The sequence below is a fragment of the Zalophus californianus genome, chromosome 4 (genome assembly GCF_009762305.2).
Source record: "Zalophus californianus isolate mZalCal1 chromosome 4, mZalCal1.pri.v2, whole genome shotgun sequence".
Lineage (NCBI taxonomy): Eukaryota > Metazoa > Chordata > Mammalia > Carnivora > Otariidae > Zalophus > Zalophus californianus.
In genome coordinates, this window is record NC_045598.1 from 40,174,523 (window position 1) to 40,191,945 (window position 17,423).

The 17,423-nt window shown below is 34.5% G+C and overlaps 1 protein-coding gene across 7 annotated transcripts in view; it reads right to left on the bottom strand.

Annotated features, from left to right (window-relative positions):
• FAF1 (Fas associated factor 1) overlaps positions 1–17,423 on the bottom strand; it is a 489,041-nt gene that overhangs the window by 77,030 nt on the left and 394,588 nt on the right. For all 7 annotated transcript variants that reach the window (XM_027624861.2, XM_027624896.1, XM_027624850.2 and 4 more), the window contains 2 exons: positions 15,346–15,482; positions 11,184–11,272 (listed from right to left, as the gene is read on the bottom strand). In XM_027624861.2, coding sequence (XP_027480662.1) covers positions 11,184–11,272; positions 15,346–15,482 — 226 coding nt within the window. The remainder of the gene's footprint in view (positions 1–11,183; positions 11,273–15,345; positions 15,483–17,423) is intronic.

Sequence of the window (17,423 nt, forward strand, 5' to 3'; positions counted from 1 at the left end):
GCTCATCATAACAAGTACCCTCCTTAATGCCCATCACCCCACCAACCTCCCCTCCAGCAACCTTCAGTTTGTTCTCTACAGTTAAGAGTCTCTTTTTAAAAAAAATTTTTATTTAATTATTTGAGAGAGCTAGAGTGTACTGTGAGAGAGAGCACATGAATGGTGGGGAGGGGCAGAGGGGGAGGGAGAAGCAGACTCCCTGCTGAGCAGGGAGCCCGACATGGGGCTCAATCCCAGGACCCCAGGATCACGACCTGAGCCAAAGGTAGATGCTTAACTGACTGAGCCACTCAGTCATCCCATTTAAGAGTATATTATGGTTTGTCTCCCTCTGTTTTTATCTTTTTTTAATTTTTCCTTCCCCTATGTTCATCTGTTTTGTTTCTTAATTCCACATATGAGTGAAATCATATGGTATTTGTCTTTCTCTGACTGACTTAATTCACTTAGCATAATACACTCTAGTTCCATCCATGTTGTTGCAATAGCAAGATTTCATTCTTTTTGATGGCTGAGTAATATTCCATCGTGTGTGTGTGTGTGTGTGTGTGTGTGTGTGTGTGTGTGTGTGTGTGTGTGTACACACCACATCTTCTTTATCCATTCATCAGTCGATGGATATGTGGGCTCTTTCCATAATTTGGCTATTGTTGATAATGAGAGGAGAAATAACAACCAACACCACAGAAATACAAACAATTATAAGACAATATTATGAAAAATTATATGGCAACAAATTGGACAACCTGGAAGAAATGGATAAATTCCTAGAAACATATCAACTACCAAAGCTGAAACAGGAAATAATAGAAAACTTGAACAGACTGATAACCAGCAAAGAGACTGAATGAGTAATCAAAAATCTCCCAACAAACGAATGGCCAGGGCTAGATGGCTTCACAGGGGAATTTTACCAAACTTTTTTTTTTTTTAAAGATATATTCATTCATTTGAGAGAAAGAGAGAGAGCAGTGGGGAGGGGCTCAGGGAGAAGGAGAGAGAGTCCCAAGCAGACTCCCTGATGAGTGCAGCGCCCAAACCAGGGCTTGATCTCACTACCCTGAGATCACCACCCGAGCTGAAACCAAGAGTTGGACGCTTAACCGACTGCACCACTACCAAACAAACAAACAAACATACATTTATTTATTTATTTATCAAAGATTTTATTTATTTGACAGAGAGAGAGAGAGAGAGCACAAGCAGGGGGAGTGGCAGGCAGCGGGAGAAGGAGAAGCAGGCTCCCCACTGACCAAGGAGCCCAATGCAGGGCTTGATCCCAGAACCCTGGGATCATGACCTGAGCTGAAGGCAGACGCTTAACTGACTGAGCCACCTAAGTGCCCCACTACCAAACATTTAAAGAAGAGTTAATATCTATTCTTCTCAAACTATTCCAAAAAACAGAAATGGAAGGAAAACTTCCAAGCTAATTCTATGAGGCCAGTATTATCCTGATACCAAAACCAAACAAAGACTCCACTAAAAAAGAGAACTATAGGCCAATATCCTGGATGAACAGGGATGCAAAAATTCTCAATAAAATACTAGCAAATCAAATCCAACAGTACATTAAAAGAATCATTCACCACAATCAAGTGGGATACTCCTGGGCTCCAAGGGTGGTTTAATATTTGTAAATCAATCAACATGATACACCATATTAATAAAAGATAACCATATGTTCCTCTCAATAGATGCAGAAAAAGTATTTGACAAAGTACAACATCCATTCATGATAAAAATCTTCAACAAGTAGGGTTAGAGGGAACATACATCAACATAATAAAGGCCATATATGAAAAACCCACAGCTAATATCATCCTCGATGGGGAAAAACTGAGAGAGTTTCCTTTACAGTCAGGAACAAGACAGGGATGTCTACCCTCATCACTTCCATTTAACATAGCACTGGAAGTCCTTAGCCTCAGCAGTAAGACAACCAAAAGAAATAAAAGACATCCAAATTGGCAAGGAAGAAGTGAAACTTTCACTATTCGCAGATGACATGATACTCTATATAGAAAATCCAAAAGACTCCACCAAAAAACACTAGAACTGATACACGGATTCAGTAAAGTTGCAGGATACAAAATCAATGTACAGAAATCTGTTGCATTTCTATACACCAATAAGTTTTTAATTTTTATGAAGCCCAACTTACCTGTTTTTTTCTTATGTTATCTGAGCTTTTGGTGTCATATTTTAAGAAACTAATGCCAAATCCAAGGTCATGAAGATTTTTCTCTGTGTTGTATTCTAACAGTTTTATAGTTTTAGGTCTTAAACTTAGGTCTTTGATCCATTTTCAGTTAATGTTTGTATACAGTGCTAGGTTTGTGTTCAACTTCACACTTCTGTGTGTGTCTGAGTATCCAGTTTTTCCAGCACCATTTACAGATGAGACTGTTCCTCATGAATGGTCTTGGTGCCTTTGTTGAAAACCAACTGTACATTTCTGGGCTCTCTTTTCTATTCCATTGGTCTTTATGTCTATCTTTATGCTAGTACCACACTGTTTTGATACTGCAGGTTTTTGGTAAGTTTTGAAATTGTGAAGTATGAATCCACGAACTTTGTTTTTCTTTTTCAAGATTGTTTTGGCTATTCAGGGTTTCTTGATGTTCCGTATGAATTTTAAAATGGGTTTTTCTAGTTCTGAAAAAAATACCCCTTTGGGATTTTGATAAGGACTGCACTGCATCTATGGATAGCATTGGATAGTGTTGTCATCTAAACATTAAGTCTTCCAATCCTGTGAACAGGGGAGTAGTTCCATTTATTTGAGTCTTCTTAATTTCTTTCAGCAATATTTTATAGTTTTCAGTGTACAAGGCTTGGGCCTCCTTGGTTAAATGTATTTCTAAGTATTTTGTTATTCTTGAAGCAATCATAAGTGAAATTGTTTTCTAAATTTCATTTTCAAATCTTCCTGGCTAGTGTATATAAATACAACTGATTGATTTTCAATTTTTATATCCTGTAACTCTGCCAAATGTGTTTATCAGCGCTAACAGTTTGTGTGAAATCTTTAGGGTTTTCAACATATAAGATCATATTATTTTTGAATAGATAATTTCACTTACTCCTTTCCAATCTGGATGCCTTTTATTTTTCTTGCCTAATTGTGTTTTTTTTTTTTTTTTTCCTGACTGGCTTACTTCATTTAGCATAATGTTTTCAAGATTCATCTGATATTGTAGCATCTATCAGAACTTCATTCCTTTTTATGGCTGAATAGCATTCCATCATATGCATATGTCACTTTTTTTTTTTTAACCCATTTGTTCCTTTATGGACATTTGTGTTGTTTCCACCTCTTGGCTATTATGAATAATGTCGCTTTAAACCATGCACAGATTTTTTTTTAATGTTTTCATCTAAATTCCAGTTAGTTAACATATAGTATAATATTAGTTTCAGGTGTACAATATAGTGATTCAATAATTCCATACACCAGGTGCCCATCACAACACATGCACTCCTTAATCCCCATCACCTATGTGACCAATCCCCTGCCCATCTCCCCTGTGGTAACCATAAGTTTCTGTAGTTAAGAGTCTGTTTCTTGGTTTGCCTCCCTTTTTCCCTCTGCTCATTTGTTTCATTTCTTAAATTCCACATGTGAATGAAATCATGGTATTTGTCTTTCTCTCACTGACTTATTTCACTTAGCATAATACTCTCTAGCTCCTTTCATGTTGTTGCAAATGGCAAGATTTCACTCTTTTTTATGGCTGAATAGTAGTCTATATATATATATACACACCACATCTTCATTATTCATTCATCAATGGATGGACGTGTGGGCTGCTTCCATATCTTGGCTATTGTAAATAATGCTGCTGCATAAACATAGGAGTGCATGTATCCCTGCGAATTAGTGTTTTTGTATTCTTTGGGTAAATACCCAGCAGTGCAATTGCTGGATTGTAGGGTAGTTCTATTTTTAACTTTTTGAGGAACCTCCATACAGTCTTCCAGAGTGAGTGCACCAGTTTGCATTCCCACCAACAGTGCAAGAGGGTTCCTTTTCTTCCACATCCTTGCCATCACTTGTTTCTTGTGTTGTTGATTTTAGTTATTCTTACAGGTGTGAGGCGATATCTCATTGTAGTCATGATTTGTATTTCCCTGATGATCAGTGATCATGAGCTTCTTCTCATGTGTCTACTGGCCATCTGTATGTCTTCTTTGGAAAAATGTCCATTCATGTCTTCTGCCCATTTTTAAATTGGATTATTCATTTTTGGGGTGTTGAGCTTGATAAGTTTTTTATATATTTTGAATACTAATCCTTTACTGGATATGTCATTTGCAAATATCTTCTCCCATTCCATAGGTTGCCTTTTAGTTTTGTTGATTGTTTTCTTTGCTGTGCCAAAGCTTTTTATTTTGATAAAGTCCCAATAGTTTATTTTTGCTTTTGTTTCCCTTGCCTCAGGAGACATATCTAGAAAGAAGCTGCTACACACGCACAGATTTTTGTATGGACATATCTTTTCACTTCTTCTAGGTACATGACTATCAGTGAAACTGCTGGATCATATGGTAATGATGTTTAATCATTTGAGGAACTACCATACTGTTTTCTAAAGCAGCTGCTCCATCTTATATTCCCACCAGCAGTCTACGAGGGTTCAGATTTCTCCATATCTTCACCAACACCTGTTATCTTTTGATTCCAGCCAATGCAGTTTGTGTGGAATAGTATTATCTCATTGTGGTTTTGATTTGCACTTGCCTGATCACTAATGATGTGGAAAATTATTTCATGTGCTTATTGGCCAATTGTTTATCTCCCATGGAGAAATGTCTTTTCAGATTCTTTGTCCATTTTTAATTGGGGGTAATTTATCTTTTTATTATTGAGTTGTAAGAATTATTTACATATTCTAGATATAAGTCCTTTATCAAATATATGATTTGCGAAGATTTTCTCCCAATCTGTGGACTGTCCTTTTGCTTTCTGGATGGTGTCCTTTGAAATATAGTTTGTCATCAGTACCAATTCTACCTCATCTTTTTAAGTCTAACTCAAAGTTTGCAAAATAATCATTAAATTAAAAACTTCTCTTGTAATATATATTTCTCACTGATAAACAGAATGAACAGTGATGACTACTTCTACCTTGTATACATACAAATAGCAATATGCTAAGAACTGATTCTTATTCTGCACATCTTAGTGGTAATCTAACTATAAAGCAGCATAACATGCAGAATGTGGTCATTGCTCCTCCACAAACCATCCTATTGCCACTGCATGCCACTCAACAGTATAATTTGAGAAAGTACTTTCCCAGGAAATCATTCTATTGTCTTGTTGAGTATTTTTTTATTGTTAACTTTGGAGATGAATTTACAGTTTTTGGCAGTAGTGGAATTTGCATTCATTTTTACCTCAAGGAATGCACTTTGTAAACAATTTCTCATCTGTGGTTTGGTCACTTCTCTGCCTTGCACAATAAGATTTTTTTTTTTTTTAGTGGTATTATTTTTCTCTCGTACTGAAAAAAATCCATTGATTTAACAGAAAGATAGGTCACTGGCCTTTATTTAATAATGAAACAAAAACTCTGAAAGCTTCATGCTTTTATGAGAAACCTCAGAAATAGTGGCACTAGTGGTAAATGGATTGTTTCTTCTATACAATCAACTTTCACATATTCGCCTATCAAAAAAATTTTTCTTTTTTATGGCACCTAATATGAAATCATTACATTTGGAGTCAGCTGTCCTGGCATCATCTATACTAGCACTGGAGTTCTCTAAATTATGTTTACACTAATGTTGAATTAGTTTGAACTATGTTATACTGATTTACAATATTTATTATACTATTTTCATCATTATGTTTATGCTTCAATGAACCACATTGCAGCCATGATCAATTCTGGGGAATTAAGAATATAACTAATTTAAGCAAGGAAAAATGAATGCAAAATTAACAATAACATGTGAATGACATAAAAGTTCAGAAGCCAAAGTAAACTGCCCCAGTTAAATGAATTTGTCTAAACAAAATATCCAATGCAATCTTTCTTGTACATGAGCAGTCTAACAGATTTTAACAGATATGATGAATGAAACGGGATTTGGAGGGATATCACCATTTATTTTACATTTCAAAATGTGAGAAAACGTTAACAAAACTGATTACATTGCTTGTCATACCTAACTGCCTGGAATTCTTGGTAGGTAGCTAAGTATTCTGGTAGTCTAGGAATCATACTGAGAAATACCTATGGCTGGCATGTAGCAGGAACCTGAAGAGTGGCTGTTATTATCTTCATTCTCACCTGTTCTATCTACCTCATAGCTTGCCCTGGAGAATGTAAGAGCCCTTCTGTGTGCTCTATGTCAAGTTGCCTACAAAGCATGTCTAGCTCACTCTGACTAGATGTTCCTGGGGCTTTATCTACTTGGTTACTTCATAGACTATATTGGAGCTGCTGTGTTGTAAGCTCAATGGCCCTAATCTATCTTGCACATAGCTGTGGTACTGGTGCTTTACATAGTGTCTAGTACATAGGAAAAGATCAATAAATATTTATGAAATGAATATACAAATCAAGATGAGAGAAATTATTATCTTCTGTGATCTGGGACTAACTATGGAGAAAAAACATTGGATAAAGAATCCTTTTTAAAATATTTATGCACCCAACATAGGAGTACCTAAATATAGAAAACAAATATTAACAGACCTAAAAGGGAGAAAGAGACAGCAATACAATAAAAGTAGGGGACTTTAATACCCCAATTTCATCAATAGATATATCATCCAGACAGAAAATCAATGAGGAAACATTTGAATAAAATGATGTGCTGGACAGAGTGGACTTAACAAACATATACATAACATTTTATCCAAAGCAACAGAATACACATTTATCTTAAGCACACATGGAACACTGTCCAGGATAAACCATATGTTAGGGCATACACAAAAACATCTTAATAAATTTCAGAAGACTGAAATCATATCAATCTTTTTCCAACCAAAATGGTATGAAACTAGAAATCAATTACAACAAGAAGACAACTGGAATATTCACAAATATGTGGAGCTTAAGCAACATGATGCTGAACAACCAGTGGGTCGAAGAAGAAATCAAAGAAGAAATAAAAAAATACCTTATGACAAATGAAAATGGAAATACAATGTACCAAAACCTATGGGATACTGCCAATGAAGTTATAAGCAAGAAGCTCATAGTGATAAATGCCTACCTCAAGAAACAAGAAAGATCTCAAATAAACAATCTAACTTTACATCTCAAGGAACTATGAAAAGAACAAAGCCCAAAGTTAGCAGAAGGGAAAAAATGACAAAGATCAGAGCAGAAAGAAATGGAGATTAAAAGACAATAAAAAGATCAGTGTGACTACATTTATCATGGTGAACACTGAATAATATATAGAATTATTGAATCAATGTTGTATACCTGAAACTAATACATTTTATGTTAATTATATTTCAAAAAGAAGAAAAGATCAATGAAACTAAGAGCTGATTTTTTAAAAAAGATAAAATTAACAAGCCTTTCACTAGACTGACCAAGAAAAAAAAGAGGACTCAAATAAAATGAGAAATGAAAGAGGAGATATTACAATTCATAGCACAGAAATACAAAGGATTGTAAGAGACTACTATGAACCATTATATGCCAATATGCAAATACATTAGATCATTTAAGAAGAAATGGATCAATTCCTTGAAACATACAACCTAACAAGACTAAATCAGGAAGAAATAGAAAATCTGGAAAGAAGTAATCCTTGTACCTATGATACACAGGATTCTAAATAAATTAAGTATTGAATGGATGAAGAAAGAAATGAATGAAATAATAAACAGATTAGGAACTAAGTATCATAAACTCTTAGTAATCAAAGGTTTCTGGATTACTAATAGCAAAAGAAAACAGGGCATATGAAAATAACTGAATCTATTTACATGTTAGAAAGTATCTACTGTTTGGAACCAGGCTGTAAGCATAAACAGATTCTAAATGTTCTGATTCTAAATAGAGTCTACATGTTCTGATTCTAAACAGGCTACCATCATGTAGTGATATTTGCCAATAAGCCTACATTGTGGCAAAGTACCTCTGTCCCCAAGACTGAGCCCAGTGCTATATACTTGACAGATGCTCAGTTAACATTTAAAAAACCAAACTAATACCATTAATGAGAATGTCTGTGAATAAAGCTATATTGGCAGTTCTATCAAAACAAGAGGCTCATATAATGTATACTTCCTGATTAGAAATAGAACAATTAGTGATATAAAGGTTAGTCCATTCTGGGCTATTAAAGAATCATTCAGAGTATGAATGTTTGGGCTTGGTTCTATTTAATAAAAACACTGTATAGTATAGGTATCCCTGGTTGTACTAATACAATGGAATCACTGAAGTGATGGATGTAACTGAACCAAAGTTAAGTTTATATAAATTCAGGTCTAGGAAGCCATTCTCCAAACCTGTTTATGAATTTGATTTTCATTGTAAGCTTAAGGTAAAGTGTTACTGGAAATTTTTTTTGAAGAGTAAAGGCAAATTCACAATTACAAGGGACAGTGTTTCTTGTCACATACTCAGCAGATACCAAATCCATTATGATCTACGCATAGTCCAAAACAAGTCTTTGAACCTAGAAAGGCTTTTCTTAGGAACTCTGCTTATGCATTGAATGATAACTTTCATGAAGACACTCTAAAAACAAAGAGAAATCCTTACCTCTTGCAGTTAAATTTCAATAAAAATTTCAATTAATATGGAGCCTTGGATTTTTCCTGTAACCCTCATATTAAATTTTGTGCTCAGTATTAAAGGAATTAAAGTCAATTTCTTTACCAATGAATTACGAGGAACACAAATTAAGATGAAAGAATGAACTGGGAATATGCATGCAAATATTGTGCATTCATATTATTATACAGCATAATCTGTAAATCTAGTACTAATGAGACTCAAGATTTAAATGGCTGAAGAATGTGTTTAGTGAATTATTGTCAATCAATGCCTCTATTCTAGGATAAACGTAATCTTGAATGGCAACACACCTATTATTACAAATTCCTAAGTAAGTACAGTACTTCATTATTTCAAAATGTCACTGTCAATTTATAGAGTAACAGATAAACATCTTTCCACCATATACCTGATTACCTTTTCTTTGAGTAAATGAAACACTGACTATTAAAGAAAATTATAAACATCATTTTTCCAGCAATAAAAGAAACCTAAAGTGTATAAAACTCTAAACTAGTTACAGCACTCTAAGTTTTCATATTTGTTAATATGGACACATCAGGTTTTATGCCACTGCAATCAAGAATTATTTTTTTCAAGTAACATTATTTCATGTGAATTCTTCCCAAGTATTAATTTATTCAATCATTTAATAACATTTACTGAGTAGCTACTTTGTCCTAGGTACGCTGTTAGGGGATACAGTTATAAATGTGAATATGATACAACTCAGTCTAATAGAAGAAAGAGACAAGCAAGTAAGGTAAAATACAATAGTTCTACCTTATATTAAAATTGTCTACATGTTTTCCACTTGCAATAGCTAATGGGCATTATATTGAAAACACTCACTATAGCTGGAAACTTTTCATCATTGCTCAGAAATCAAACTCTCCCTACTTGTCCGTGAAAAATTTCTTTCAGTTAAAAATATTAGGAAGGACAATTTAAGAAATGCCTGTGAACTGAGCATCTCAAATTAACAAATGCTAACATGTGTTTCATATTTTATCTTTAGACTAGTCTCCAAATCCAGAAATTTTTTGACTGATAGAGCACTAATAATCACTGGAGATTATTATAGGTCCTACTAGTCGTGTGATCTTGGGTAAATTAACTTAACTCCCCCCTTTTTTAAAAGATTTTATTTATTTATTTGACAGAGAGAGACACAGCGAGAGAGGGAACACAAGCAGGGGGAGTGGGAGAGGGAGAAGCAGGCTTCCCGTGGAGCAGGGAGCCCGATGCAGGGCTCAATCCCAGGACCCTGGGATCATGACCTGAGCCGAAGGCAGACGCTTAACGACTGAGCCACCCAAGCGCCCCTAACCCTTCTGATTCTCAGTTTTCTTACCTGAAAAGTGGAGATAATATAATACCGATCTGTGCTAGACTATCTCCCATTTGCCCCTCAGTATCCATGCTTCACCTAGCTTTTTGCCTAGGGAGGCTCTCTCACCTTTGAGCATACAGGTTAGGTAGGTAATATTAGCAGAAGATCAGAGTATGGAAGGAAAGTAAAGCTATTTCCTGGTTTCCTCCCTAACAGGTCACCAAGCGCTGACTATAGTCCTCTATCAGATATAGTCCTCTCGATATACTGCCCTCTCCAAGGCCTTTAGGCCTACAGGTGGTAATGGCTCCCTTTAGTCCTAGAGTCGGTACTATCCACTGCTGACTTCCATAAACCCTGCCCTTACCTTTATAAACAGTTCTCTTGTTAAACTGTTCTCATATAAACCAGTTTGAAAGTGCCATATGTTTTCTGCCAGAACTCTGTGTGACTCATATACAACCTCACAGGGTTGTTTTGAGATCACATGAGATAATATATGTAAAGTGCTTAGCTCAGTGCTTCGCACATTATAAATATTCAGTAAGTGTTGCGTACTATTGTCATGATCAATATTGCTGTTATTTTATTTGAGGTTCCACACTCATGCCATCTATACCAACTGAATATATTCAGGAGACTGAGAAATTCAGAATTCTGGAATCTTTTACTAATTCTCACAGTGCTTCAAAAATGTAAAATGTGTTTATTGCTAATCAACCTCAATATTTAAAAGAGTAAGAGGATCCTGAAAGTGAGTGAAAAAACCACATAGTGCACAGGATTTCCTGGATTGTCGTTTCTTTTGTAAATATGCTTCAGAATTCATTTCCTGCAAATTGACCTCCTGCCACCACTCCAAATCTAACAAGTATAAATGTCCATAAAGTTAAACAAATTGTTGGGTCTTGGGGTCATGAAAAGAATGGACTGAAAGGTAAACCCAATGGCATAAAAGTCCTTGGTTAATCTGGAAATGCATCTTCATCATCCTTATTTATCAATCATGACATAGGCAAGCATCTCCATTTGACAAATTATTTCATCAAAATCCTTTTATTAAAGGTCTACTTAACCTTTCATCTTACCTCATCCTTTATATCTTCCTGTTGTTGGGCTGTGAAGATCTCCATTGCAGCCATGAGTCTCATCATTAACTCATCCACTGTGGTGTTACCTAGCAACACATGGAGATTGCCAAACTTCACATTAGTAAAGTTTTTATAAAATGGAAAAGTCATTCTAGAATTAATCAGTAAGGAACAGCTACAGTCTAATAAAAATGACAGACTACTCTGCTAGTATCTGTTAAAATACTTTCATATTTTCATTGAAAAGTTTCATATGTTCACTGTGAAAGAGTAAAGCAGTATATAGGCAGTTGAAATTTCATATACAGTAGATTTGAAGGAACCATCTGTTGAGAGAGATTTTCAGCTCTATGAAGAACAATGTACAAGTAATGAGAATCAAAAATTCTTTCAAGTTACAAAAACATATCTACTTAAAAATACTAGCAACAACTACCATTTGTTTATATGCCATTAATTAGGCTAAGCACTTTATATATATTACCTCATTTAACCTGCACAACAATTCTTTGAAGGTATCATCAGGATTTTGACTTTAAAGAGACGGAAAAATGAAGCCTTGAGAGCTGGAGTAGCCTGTGCAATCAAGGTCAGGCTGATTAAGTGGTGGGACAAGAATTTGAAACTAAATGAGTAACTCAAAAGCCTGTTCTCTTTGCCACCTCAATACACTATTTAGAATTATCTCCTATCATTAAAAATTCTTTGGTGAAGCAGATAGTAATTCATTTTCTGAAAAAACTGACTTCTTTTTTTGCCCAGTTGATATTTTTCTCTTTCAGCTGCTTTCAAATGACTATACCATAAACTTTATGAGTATTTATTTATTTATTTTTAAGTTTTAATTTTAATTCCAGTTAGTTACCATACAATGTTATATTGGTTTTATGAGAGTATTAAAATGTTTGATTTTCCTTAATGCTATTTTATTCCCTGTCCAAGGCCATAACAAATGTATAGCAGATACATGCCATTTCCTGAATGCATTCTCCTGTTGCTTGCTTTGGATACATCTACAACAGAGAAATCCATAGAGATATAGCAATTCTTCTCTTCTTTCAAGACTATGGGCAAAGAACCCATCTTTCTTCAGGGCCTCAGCAGAGGTCTTCCTGTCCCATTGATGAAATAGGACAACAAGTAGTAAGCATCCTTGTTGGTGTTATTTTGGAGTAGGGATGGACTAACATTGTCTTTCAATGGTCTGTTTCTCAATTTTCCTTATGACCACTGGCAACATGTTAGGGAGCGTGTGTGGTCCTCAACAAAAAAAATCATGGTACTGAGAAAGCAGAACTAGTTTTGTAGTCATAGTTCTAACTCTAGTTCCGCTACTTACAAACTATATCTCTAGTACCTAGAAATTGCCTAGCATGTGACAAGGGCTTAATAAATATTCACTTAGTAAATGAATAAAAAGTGAATGAATGACTGACTATAGTTCTCTAAGGATCAATTCCCTTTTCAGTCAAATGAAGATAATACTACCTCTGTATATAGGACACATGATCAGTGGTAGTTATTATGAATATATAACAAATGGCAAAAAGTTTAAGAGTACCTTCAATGTAGATTTGTATACTGGGCAAATCTTTTGAGTTTCCCTTTCTTTCTTTCTTTTTTTTTAATTGTTTAGATTCTTTTTTTCCTTTATTATGTTATGTTAATCACATACATTACATCATTAGTTTTTGAGGTAGTGTTCCATGATTCATTGTTTGCGTATAACACCCAGTGCTCCATGAAGTACGTGCCCTCTTTAATACCCATCACCAGACTAACCCATCCCCCCACCCCCCTCCCCTCTAGAACCCTCAGTTTGTTTCTCAGAGTCCATAGTCTTTCATGGTTAATGAAGGGGGAGAAATCGGAGGGGGAGACGAACTGTAGTGGTTTTCAAACTTCTGTTTTTAGAACTTGTTTACACCCTTAGCAACTACTGAGCTCCTGAAATAAGTTTTATGTGGGTTATTTTTATCAACATTTACTGTGTTAGAAATTAAAGCTGAAATACTTAAAACATATTTATCAATTCATTAAAAATAACAATACTAAACCCATTACATGTTTATAAACACCAGATTTTTATGAAAAATGGCTCTATGTTCCATAGGGAAAAGTTTAGTAAGAAGAATGGTAATGTTTTCCCATTTTTGCAAATGTTTTTAACGTCTGGCTTAATAGAACATAACTGGATTCTCACATCTACTTCTATATTAAACCAGTTACAATATGTTGTCTTATGCCTTAGCTAAAATTTATGAAGCAAATCCGGCCTTACATAGATATATAGTTGAAAAAGGGAGGAGTATTGTAATAAATAATTATAAATATTCTTTGATACACCCAAACTGACAAGTGGAAGTTTCTTCAAGTATGTGAGGAATTTGAAACCATTAATGAACTTTTTGTACTTTGCTATATTAAGATCCACTGACCTAGCTCACTCTTTGAATGGATCTTTTACCTGTGCATTATTTTATAACATCATGCACTGGTCATGTGGAAAATACTGGTTTACTGACTTAAGCATTTATCTTTAATGTTGACATAACTATATGATATCATTAAATGTTGACATAACTATATGACAACATTAAAGCTGATGTCATCAGAAAATTATTTAAGCTGTCAGTCTTACGGTAGAGGATATAACATTTTGCTTAAAAGCTCAAATTTTATCAATGGCAACAAGTACTGTCAGCTCTCTTTTCTTGAAGTGATCAACTCACTTTGTTCATTCTGTAGAAAATGTTTGCCAAATACCCAGGCTATCTAAGTATAGTTTGTATGTCAGTTATTTCAAGTAAAAGTGATGTTCTCTAAGAAAAAATGACTAGTAGTTCAGCTCAAGAAACCACACAAGTGCTTTTCTTTGAGACTACCTTTGTACTCTGAAATGCAGCAGAAATGCATTCTCCATACCTCTTATTGTATCACACAAAGTATAAAAAGATTTAATAAAATAATTTAATTGCACATAATGGATGTAAAGAATATGACTACTAGTATAGTTTTGGTCATGACCTTGATTTGTGTGAAGGTGCCAACAGTTTTACACAAGACTGATTTTGTGCCACCAGTGCAAATGTCAACACAGTAAAAAAATGGAAAAGTCTTTTTACTGTCATGAAAATAATTTGACCTCATGAATCCACTGAAAGGGTTTAGAGGACCTCCAGAACCATGGACCATATTTTGAGAACCACTATTATAATATTGCCTCTGACAGGGAAAACAGGAATGAAATATTATTTTCATTATCCATTTACCCTACGCAATTCATTCCCCCTGTAGATCTTCTTTAGGACTGTTTATGAAACTCAACGCTCTAGTTACAGAGCAAACATAAAATACCAGAGGTTTTATTTTGAGTTTTAAAGACACTAGAATTTACATCACACACTCCCATCATATTATCTGCTATAGAACTTTTGACTTAAATAGGGGTAAAAATAAAGTATCTCAAACACAAGCTTTAGCTTGGGGCCCTTGAAACATCTTTTTCCCTGGGGCATAGAAAAGATATGCCTTTTTCAATTTAAGCTGTGCTATAAATAAGGTAATATTTTATAATAATCCTTGGTGTTTATCAGTAACAGTAAAAAAAAAAAAATTCACTTTTTTTGTTTGTAAAGAATCTGTAATGCGTTCATAGGCATCCTATAGCTTCACGCCTTAGCACTGCATCCTAGACACAAATTCACACAATTAAGGGGAAACAACTACAACTGTGTGAACAATTAAACTGCAATATCCAGTCACTGGATTTTCTAGATAACTGAAGTTAAGCATTTCTTTCAACTAATCAACATTACAGAAAGAAATCAATACATGTATAAGAAATGTCATATTTGACAACTGATTATGAAGTGATTGCTAGTTTAGAGAATTTAGCAATTCTGAACATTTAACATGATTATGCTCTGTCCAAAGGGCTGTGCAACTTTATTAAGAAATTTCTGTTAGATTTTCATGCAGCATATTTCATTTTTCATAGATCCTATACTTTTTGAAGATGTTCTTCTTTAGCATATTCTATGTTTGAAAATACAAAGATGTGCACCCATATAGAGAATTACAGTCAACTTTGATAGTAAATATTATGTTATCACATACACAAGAAGACACTCTACTCCCCTTGTGACATGTACTTTACCTTGTATCACATTTAATACTTCATTAGATGATCGCTTTCCCATAATAATCAGAAAAAGTGGAAACTGATCTGTTTTTTGAGTCCGAATGGTTTGTGCAACAACACTGCCAAAATGTCTATTGCACATTGTCAGAAATCTAAAATGAGACAAAAGCCAAAGTAAATTTCATTTCAGAGTTTAATAAATTTACTAGTACCCCAACAGAAAACTCACTATTTTACTAATTATGTTAGTAATAATTAGATAGCCTGTCTGATATCAATATATAAAATCTTGCTATATTGAGTTTCAACTACATCTTAAATGATATAGAAATGACTATCATATAGAAAGGCAGGCAGCACACCCTAAATGGTGTCTGGGGCTGACAGCATAGGATTCTTAGTCTTAAACGTTGCAAGCTATGTTGACCTAGACTATGAGAAAAACAAACTGAATTTTAAGAGGAAATAATTTCTTAAATAGGACAAATATTGTATGGTACAAAGTTAAATTGACTGGCAGCATCCTGGTCTAAACAGGATTTAGCAACATTTTCACAAGTCTTTAGAATCAAGAATTGTACTTTAGAATTGTGTTTTCTCCAGTAGTAGCAAGTCTTCTGGTTTCATACTTACCATGGGATAAAAATAATAATTCTAAGCTTTTGACCAAAAAAAGCTCAGAGATATTAGCATACTGAAGTCTAGCATTAGTATTCTTAACACGATCTGGAATAAATGAAAAAACTGATAAAGCTTTTCTCTTCTATTAGAGGACTGTTTGAAATTAGCATTTCTTTCAAGAGAAAAGGGTAGCTTATGATATGTTTTCAGATCTGATGGTAAAAAGTAAATGTCATAATAATAATGAATTATGAAAGACCAAATGCAAATATAGAATGCTTTAATAAGATCCAATTTAATAAAGTCTGTAAAAATAATGGACTTTTAATAACACAGGTCACAAAAGGCAAAACAGTGGAAATTCTGGGGACTAGCCACTGGTACTGGCTTATTAATTCTTAATTATGTTCATGAAAGGCAACTTAAATCGTGTGTTTTCTTATGCCTTATGATAATATTTTAGGTAACAACTCCTCTGAAATGTATGTTCTAGCTGATGAGCAAAATCCTGTTGTCACATGCATTAGAAGGTAAATCTATTTGAAAAGACAAACGGCATTAAAATGTCATGTGCTCAGATTCATTTGATAACCAAATTCAAAACAGAATCAAACCTCTTAATTTTTAAAGCCAATATATCTCTTGTCTATAGACATTCATTCCAGAAATTTAGGTTGAATTCTCCACAAAACCTGTGCTGTGACTATAAAAGTAGACCATGTTAAGGGCCACTAGAACTGTCAGCAAGAGTGTCAAGACAAGTTAGCACCACCGCAATAAGTTCATTGGGAGGCGGTTTCATATTTACATTTGGAGCAGCAATAACCAGACTTCATGGCAATTTGAAATGACAAGGCCCTAAGAAATCCATTGTTGGCCATGAAATATCAGTGCTCCCATGAAAATTCAGATCTTCACATTCCAGAACTATTACATGATAAAAGGTGCTCAAGCAGCCTAAGCCTCTGGTACCAAATTTCATACCCATATAGCTTTAATTCATCAACAGAGATGTGTAGATCAGGACACTAGAAAGTTAGGATCTCATTTTTCTTTCTGCTCTTACGAAAATATTTGAAGTCTATCTTGATCCTGATTTGATCACTGTTGACCTCTGAATTTAAGGATGTCAAAAAACAGTTGGAATGTCATTGCCTACAAAAGGGAGAAAATAAGTCCTTGTTGCTTTCACACCAATGGATTAAGTGGATATCACACCGTAGATGCCCATCACAGCACTAGCCTCACAAGTGATATTAAATACTAATACTAAACAAGATACCCCCAAAAAAGGAAGGGAGGAAAGAAAAGGAAGGAAGGAAAGAAAGAGAGAGGGAGGCGGGCAGGCAGGCAGACTGGCTAGCTTAATGGTTTAAAGAATTCAATTTCAAGGTAATTTTGCCCGGAAATTGTGTACTTCCCAAATTGTCTTTTTATGAAAATGAGCTAGAAGGAAAAACAATTATGAGAAT